Source organism: Mustela erminea, chromosome 3 (assembly GCF_009829155.1).
Source record: "Mustela erminea isolate mMusErm1 chromosome 3, mMusErm1.Pri, whole genome shotgun sequence".
Classification (NCBI taxonomy): Eukaryota; Metazoa; Chordata; class Mammalia; order Carnivora; family Mustelidae; genus Mustela; species Mustela erminea.
Window position 1 is genome coordinate 66,462,192 of NC_045616.1, and position 8,428 is coordinate 66,470,619.

General features: G+C 41.1%; 2 protein-coding genes across 4 annotated transcripts in view; one reads left to right on the forward strand and one right to left on the reverse strand.

Moving 5' to 3' along the window:
• MRPS27 (mitochondrial ribosomal protein S27) overlaps positions 1–6,772 on the forward strand; it is a 99,504-nt gene extending 92,732 nt beyond the window's left edge. The window contains exons 11-12 of one of the 2 annotated variants that reach the window (XR_004283963.1): positions 4,811–4,951; positions 6,263–6,772. Coding sequence is in view for 1 of the 2 variants with exons in the window: in XM_032336011.1 (XP_032191902.1) it covers positions 4,811–4,822 (12 nt within the window). In the remaining variant the exon portion in view is untranslated. Of the gene's footprint in view, positions 1–4,810; positions 5,553–6,262 lie in introns of those variants that run through there. The other variant, XM_032336011.1, reaches the window with a different exon arrangement.
• The window catches only part of MAP1B (microtubule associated protein 1B), a 94,199-nt gene continuing 85,942 nt past the window's right edge, over positions 172–8,428 (reverse strand). For both annotated transcript variants that reach the window (XM_032336007.1, XM_032336008.1), the window contains 2 exons: positions 5,831–6,069; positions 172–4,642 (listed from right to left, as the gene is read on the reverse strand). In XM_032336007.1, the coding sequence (XP_032191898.1) occupies positions 4,487–4,642; positions 5,831–6,069 (395 nt within the window). In that variant the 3' untranslated portion in view covers positions 172–4,486. The remainder of the gene's footprint in view (positions 4,643–5,830; positions 6,070–8,428) is intronic.

Genomic DNA, 8,428 nt, shown 5'->3' on the forward strand with positions numbered 1-8,428 from the left:
GTTACCCAAATAGTACAACACCCTCTTTGCAGTTTGCCAAAAGCCAGGGAGCCACTGAAAAAAACACAGTCAGCCCTCATGAGTGAATGTGTTCCCCCACTGTGGGTGGCAAGTCCCAGCTCCCGATGAGCCCAACCCGGCACACAAGACAAACAGCACAGCACACACATGAACTTTTGCCACTTTTGTATTTTATTGTGGAACTGAGTTTTTTTTTTTTTTCTTTTACATCAAATATCCTCAATGGAAGAGGGGATATTGCACACAAATATCATAAAAGCACTACATATTACTTTCACTGAAAACTAATTTTCTACATTAGATATGACTGGATAGGATAGAAGTGATGCAGGATTATAAGACATAATACCATACACAGCTGCAGACTGACACAAACACCATTCAGAACAAGAGAGAGGAGTGGAGGTGCTTCTCCGCCGGGCTCAAGACCGCTTCCTTCCAGGGCCGGAAAGAGAAGGCTGCATGCAGCGCAGGTACGCACGACTCAGGACGGCTGCACAGTGTTCTCAAAGGGGCAGCCCGGTCTTGATGCCTCATCGTGATGGCTCCTGTTTGGGGAGCTCCAAACGAGTGCAGAGAAGCTATTTATTTTTTTTCCTTCCTTTTCAGTTTTTGATGCTGCCTTTTAAATGAATAGAGTCAGATTTTTTTTTTTAATAGTCAATAGTTTAAATACCAGGTGAATAACCTAATTGCTTTCAAAGAAATGCTCATCCCTAGGCTGCTTTTGGTGTGTTGTTCAGTTGGTTAGAAGATAAAAGCTTACAGTTCCTTTCAAATGGAAACAAATCTTTTCTTCTAAATCTGAAGCACAAAATTAAAAAAAAGTTATTAATCTAACTCACAATATCATTACCGAGCAAGAACCTCCTGTGACAGGTGACTAAAGAGAGGCAAGAAAAGCAATTTCAGAATTGTAGAGCAGCTCCTGAGAGCTGAAATTTGGTAATAGAAAATGGAAGGTGGTAGAATTTTCATTAGCAAATGAATGAATCTTATTAAATGAGTATTGAAAAGCTCCTAAACTGCATAAGCTATTGGAGACACTTAAAACATTCATATACACTGGGGAAACCATTCACTAGGATATGTAAGGTTTAAAAAAAAAATTTTTTTTTGAACTCCATGGAAAATGGCGTTGGAGGGGGAGGGGTCAGTCATTGTATCCAGTCCCACCACAAGACTGAGAAAGCATGCATGGGGGTTGGGTTTTGAGAAAGGGGATAGAATTGGTTAAAATTGAAAGTGGAGGATCATCTCTAACATTTAGTCTCTGTAGAATTTTGCTTAAGAATACTACCAAAAGTTCATGATCATGAGTGCCCTCTCGATGGAGTCTCATCATTTAAACAGAGTGTCAATTCCTTTCACTCAAATATTCAATCTGTACAATTGGATTAAGTAATCAGTATGAATAAAGCTCCTAGAAGTCTGTGTCAATCTTTAGCCCTCACCATGAATGTACATGGTACATTGTGATGGCTGTTACTAAACTAATTGTGTACTTATGGAACTAGCAAAATTAGGTTAGTCACACAGGTAGGAAAGGTGTCTGGAAGGACAGGAGCAACCTGCAATGCTGACTTTCCTGGTATACTCAAGCTCTGTGGTCATCACTGAGAACAATGGATGGAAAAAGGTATAGTTGGTTTCATAGGAAAAAGAGCCAGCTGACCAGTGACAGCTTTTGTATATTTTTACCATTAAATCCCATAACAAAAAAGAAGAAAAATAAAGGAGTAGGATAGAATGGTTACAATTGAAGATTGGCTATAATTCTCTAAAACGTTTGTGTTTTTTTTAAAAAAAGCAAAATAATGCACATGTTAAATAAACTTAATTTGGAAAACTGGAAAATAATTCCAACTTCTGTCAAAGAAAAATCAAGCAGAGGTCTGGATTTGGCAAGAAGGCTGGAAATCAGTTTCTCTTCCCATGTATTACGTGGACCTAACCAACTCAACTAATCAGTAAATCACCATGAGTATCTTAGGTTGTCTCATAAAATAAGTTTGAAGTAGGTAAGTTTATACTCAGTAAAATCCATTTTGTCACAACGAGTTTCCGTTTTGTGTGAATTTTTTGTACCCTTTATCAATGTGTCGTTCTTAAGGACTCTAAAGAAATGGGGTAATAAATAAAAGTTGCATTTCTAGAGAAGCCTAAAAAAAATAGAATATTAATTTTTTTTAAAAAATTAAAACATTTGAAAAATGTAATTCACAGCATTAAGTAGACTGCATAGGTCCTCTGTGAAGGGACCGGAAGAAGCATTGTTTAAACCCTCATAGTAGTTAGCAGTGCAAAACATACACTTATCAGACAAAAATCAACTAAAATGTTAATTTTGAAATAAATAACTAACATAGAAAATAAAATGAGGTCATTGTTCACTACTCTGTAGATCTTAAGAGTCTGCAGGAAACACAACATGACAGAGCACAGCACAGTTGTCACTGAGAAGTTTGCCACATCTGAACACTGGGTGCATCGATCTGCAACTTGAAACTTGACATCAGTTTAAATCATGATCTGGCTTCCAGGTTCATCATAGTTCAATAACGACAATGATGGAAATAATCTCTGAACTCTATGTGATGAATCGTTGGAGACGAGAATTCGTTTGCTTTCAGTGAATTATTTCTTCTACTTTTTTTCCAGAAAAGAAAATCCCAAAGCAAATTTTTGCCAGGGTTCTTTGAATTTGTCTTGACTCTTTTACCTCATGATTAAAGGTCTTGAAAGAAGGATGTAGAATACCACAGAGTGATATACTTGCAAAGGCCTGGAAAAGTAGCCTACCGTGCCATTCTCCCCCACTCTCAAATAACGCGTACTCAGATTTTTATGTTAGGGGAATCAAGGGGTGGGAGGTATCACTATTCCTGGTAGTTATGGGTTTTAATAAATACTATTACTGCACTATCAGACTTCAACCTCACCAGAACTTCAAGAAACATTATTTTGTCTTATGAAAAACTTCAAAAAAAAGACGGTCACTTGAAATTTTCTTTGCATTTTCCTGTAAATGAAAACATTTGTTAAAAATTTCATCTATGAAAAGTTCTCACATATCTAGGAAAAAAAAAACTTCTGTACACTTGATCCCATAATTATGCAGAAAGTAATGGAAAATTTAAAAAAAAAAAAAAAGCCAATGTAAGACAAAGGAAGGTAAATACTGTACACTTGCCGAGAACCTCTTCCACCATTAAGATTCACTGTGTTCCCAGTCCTGATCTTAGAAGCCATTTCGATCTTGGAACTAGCAGTAGTTAAAGAAGCTATGAAAGGCTCAACTTGTCTGGCTGAGGGGCCACAGGTGCACTGAGGTGGTATTCAACACACATGACTCAGCCTCAAACCGCTGCACCCATCAGATCAGCTTCTAGGACCCCCACACGCGCACACACTTGCTCCTTTAACTGGAGTATCTATAATCCTACATGGATGTTTTATAAACTTGCGGTCTCACATTAAAAAATAAGTGCATCAAGTATCTTTGTACATTCAAGTCACTTTCTAAGGCAAATTGTCTACCGTGTGTACTCCCAACCGCTTTGGTATTTGCTTGTTAATTGGGGTGGACTTGGGTGTTTCCGCATGCAGGTGAAGTGACTCCGAGTGGACTAACTGGGTGGACAAATGCTGGGAGCATGCCTTAGATCGATCTACTCGTGTGTCGGAAGAGTCTGAGAGTTCGGAATGGGGCTCAAACCACTCGCGCATCCAGTCTGCGCTCACTACATCATGTCAGTGTGCAGCCTTCAAACTGAAGGAGCTTAATTAAGGCGTGAAAATCTCACATGCCCTCATAACAAGTTTTGTTCTTTTGGTTTCCTTCCAGCTAACTTGTTTCAGAAAATGAAGACCCTTTTTGATGACTCAGACTGACACAAGTTGAGAACTTTGCCTATGTAGACTATAGAATACAGACTGCCTGCAAAAATGCAGCCCTAAGTGCTGGTTATTTTCTCCTCCTTACCCCACCTTGCTCTGTCTCTTTCTCTCTGGGTATCTCACCAGCACACTCTACCATTACCTCTCCTTCTCTTGCATTCTTTTCCTTTCTCATTCTCTCTCTCCTGTGTTCTCTCTCATTGTGCGCGCGCACTCTCTCTCTCTTTCTCTCTCTCTCTCTCTCTTTCTAAGACAAATGCCTCTACCTAGCAGAAGTCAGTTGGGTTTGCTAGTGCATGGTTTCCAAATGTTCAGCAGAGATGAACTGGGGTAGGTAATTTTGCAGTAACTTGAACCCTACTGTGGGAATACTGTTACTTCCCTTAGCAATCAGCAAAAACTAAGAAATATTAGTGACTTGCATCACCGTGACACAGTATAGCATTTGGCAGGTAACAGTTCAGTGACCTATTTAGATGAATTGACTTTTTTAGAAAAGGTGGTTTCAAATGGAAGAATTTCTGGAAACAAAGTTCAAATCCTGTGGTGTGGCTGGTCTTGGTTTTTACAGTTCAATCTTGCATGCAGGGAAGGATTCATCTTGCATAACCACTGTGCTGCTGCTTGCTAAAACCATGATGTTGAGGTCTTGTTGTTTCTCATGGGTCTCTTGGTACCATTCCCTCATCACTTCTGAGTCGTGAGTAGGGATCAGGGTTACCTGCACGGAGACAGAAAATAGCTGGTTAAGGGCAGAGCTAGAAATCAGACCCAAAAAATAGAACAATAATAAGGTACGAATCAGACCATTGAAAGAAGGGGAAAGAGAGGAAAATTTTCTGTTTTTTCCTCAAGAAATACAAAGGACTTTTCAACTTACATTTTCCAGGAATCAAAATGAAGCTGCAAAAAATTAAGTTTTCCTGAGAGTTGAAGACTGGAACCAAAAGCGGCTCAGGGACCAGTCAATTAGTCCATCTATATTCATCATTGGGTTTTCAAATATTTAGTGTTAATAGAAGGGCTTCGGGTAAGGTGGGATTGCTTGTATTTCCTTTCACACACCTGGGCAATTTTGCATGAAAGATACTGCGTATTTAACTCAAGGAACTTAAGTTATCACTGCCGCTTAATTGTGCGTAACTAATATTTCATCCTGGGAATAAAGATTTGTTATCTTTGTGTGTGTGGCTGGGATGGTAGAGTGAGTGGCTGGCTGGCTGGCTGGGTGGGCACTGGTTTGAATGGTAAAAATTCCATCTAATATTCATTAGGAGACCACTGGGTGTTTCTCATGAAATTTAATATGATTAACTAGCAAATAATTCTATTTAATATTATGCAAACGTAGTTTATTAAGTGACTCTGCGAAACCACTGGTAAAACTGAGATAAGCAAAGATCACAGCCAAAATAAGAGAGGTGGCTCATAGCCAGTTACGATGTTTGTGAGCTGGAAGGGTCTTGTTGGGGACCATTTTCTGTAGCGCTCCTTCTGTGGGATTTCACCTGGACAGGTGATTTTCCAAATGGCCACCTTCCTAGCTTTGGTCTATTTGTGAAACACAAAGGAGTAAAGACAATTTTAGTAGCTCTCACATGGAAATACCATTTTGATTCATACACAAATATTCTTGGGCCCGTTTTGTAGACAAGTGAATTATGATTAGGATGATAAAGTAGCTCTCCTCCTAGACTATGGTTGGCACCACTAGATGCCAAGAATAATATTCTAGACTATCTTCCATGTGTGAAATCCACTTTGTCCTCCGGAGGTTTCATGTGTGAGAGACCCACGGGGCACCTCGTGCGATCCACAATCACAGTGGGGCCTCTTTAAACACAATTCCTTCCCTCCACCTCTGGACACAGCTCCATGTGCCATGCAGATACTGTCCTGAGGCTCTTACCTGCATGTTGCTGCCCCATTGGGCTTTCCCTTCCAACAAGGCATCCAGGACAGCCCGGCTGGGCTCTTCGGCAGCAGGGTCATTCCCACTCACCACGTAGTAGGATGACCTCACTCTCTTGAAAAATTCGACATCCACATTCTTACTATTGCTGTGATTGGGAATGTAGCACAGGTCCAAATACACAGGGGGGCCTGGAGGCACAGCTGAAGGCTTGGAAGGCTTGGTGGTCCCTGGTCCTTTAGTAAATAAGCAAAGAGAAAAGCCTGGGTCACAGAAATGCGAAGAGACCCACTGGTCCGGTACTCTCTTCCTACTCATCCCCAAGAAAGTCCTGCTGGATATGCAAAGGGGGCATTTGGATTGGGTGTTTCTTTCCCTCCTAAAGGGCAGCTGGAGAAAGCATAACATGGTTGTTTATCATCTCAACAGGAAAAGCAAAGGATAGGATGGTTTTCCTTTGTGGACAGCCCATTAGAAAGGAAGAAGACTTCTAAGGCCCTCCCAAAAGACGGAACTAGAGAGTAATCCCTCCTCCTAAGAGTTGCTAATGTGCATCCTAATTTGGAATGTGATCTAAGAAACCCATTTTGAAAGTAAAAAAGAGGCCTCTGCATTTGGCAAACCACAGTTAAGCAGTGTTAGTAATCCACTTTAGGATCTCATGTGACAGAAGCTCTGGTCACAGCTGAATATCATACCCCATCTTCTGACTCAGTAAATATTTCAGATTTTAACATCCTATGATCTCCAGGGCCCCCAGAACTCAGTCTTGTTCATAAACTGATGAAACACTGCATTCTGTCCTCGCACAGTACTCTGAAAAGTGAGACCTCTCTCCCTCAGCAAAGCTGGCTACCAAACTTTGACAAGAAGAAGGTTCAGAGGGGCGCCTGGGTGGCTCAGTGGGTTAAAGCCTCTGCCTTCAGCTGGGTCATGATCTCAGGGTCCTGGGATCGAGTCCTGCATCGGGCTCTCTGCTCGGCAGGGAGCCTGCTTCCCCCCTTTCTCTCTGCCTGCCTCTCTGCCTACTTCTGATCTCTGTCAAGTAAATAAATAAAATCTTAAAAAAAAAAAAAAAAAGGTTCAGAAAGATGGCTTTCTCTAGCCAGTCGAGACCTACCAGACTAGGGGAAGGGGCGTCTGGCTGCCAGAACTCCCAGTCTAAATTATAAAGCTGGCAAGGTCAAGATTCAGATGAACCCAAAACTTCCCTGGCAGCTTGTCTGGTGAGATGACTTCCTGACTTGTTCTGGCTAGAAGGTGTCAACTTTTTGAACAGTCACAGAACTGGCCTTCTAAGGCAGTGGTCCTTCAGCCTAGCTGTATAACTTGCATCACCTAGTAAGCCTAATACTCAGGGCCAGGCCTTCCACACCCCAGAGTCTGGCTTCACTGGGCCGGGACAGAGCTTGGGCACCACCGTGTTTTAAAAGCCTCCCAGATACATGTTAATGCACATCTGGATCCTATAGACTTAATCCTCCTTTTTCCATAGGAGAGTTAAAGACTATCACCCCAGAGTCAAACCACCAGTTGTCCGGTTTTACTTTCAGAAGGATAGAACAGTGATGAGAATCAGCCAAACTGATATTTGGGGAAACTGACTCATTTTCATAAATAAGCAGCCATTTTAATGAATCTGAGCTACTTTTAGCTCAGATTTACCTCATGACGTCCATATTCGGGCCTACCAAAGCATTCTGACTGATAGCGGAAGTTCATGAACTACGGTTCTAACAATTAAAAATGTCCTCAGTTTCCCCCCGTGAGCTAAATCACCACCATCAACGCCCAACGAACGTTGCTCACAGAAGCACAAACTGAGAACTGACAAGAGTCGACCAAGGTTTGTTGTAAAAATCAGTCAATAACGCAGTTGGCGTTGTTGTAGAAATCTACTGGGAAAGCACCTTCAAAGTAAAATTCAAATGAACTCCTCTCTATCACTTGGCCTTAAGAATACTTCTTTAAATGACACACAAAAAAATGTTTTTAAAATCCCGTTGTGTGGGCTAGAGTGGCTATATCTGGCAAGTTTGGTAGCCAGTTTCAGTCGGTTTTTAATCTGTCTGGAAGGATTTCATGTTTTCTCCCAAGTGCAGGCCAGTTGCCAACTCTTTCAAACCAAGAGGTTAATTATCTGGTGGTTTTCCACTACTTCTAAGCATGAGCAAATTCAGTTTGTTGGCTGCACGCATGTACAAAGAGGAAACGTGATGAGAACTCGGGCTTGAAATTGACCCTCCCGGCTGCTCAAAGTAAAGCTTTGCAGCTATAAGTGATGCTTCCTCACATGCACAGAATTTAAGAGTCCCAAGGGTCAGCCATCAGGTTTTTCCCTTAATAAATGAGGAAATGTTATTTAAATTATTTTTTGCTTTACACATTTGGGTCGATTTATATTACTTTGTGAACTGAGATCTGAAATCGCTGAGTAACTACTTAAAACAAATAAAATGTATTAATGCAAATCCCTATGATTGGTTTGAAGCAAAGAAATGAAGCCGGGCCATCAGAGAGACCTGCTCATCAAAAACCCAGGTCACTGCTGAGAACTTGATGAATAAGGGAATTGGGATCAAAACAGAAATGATC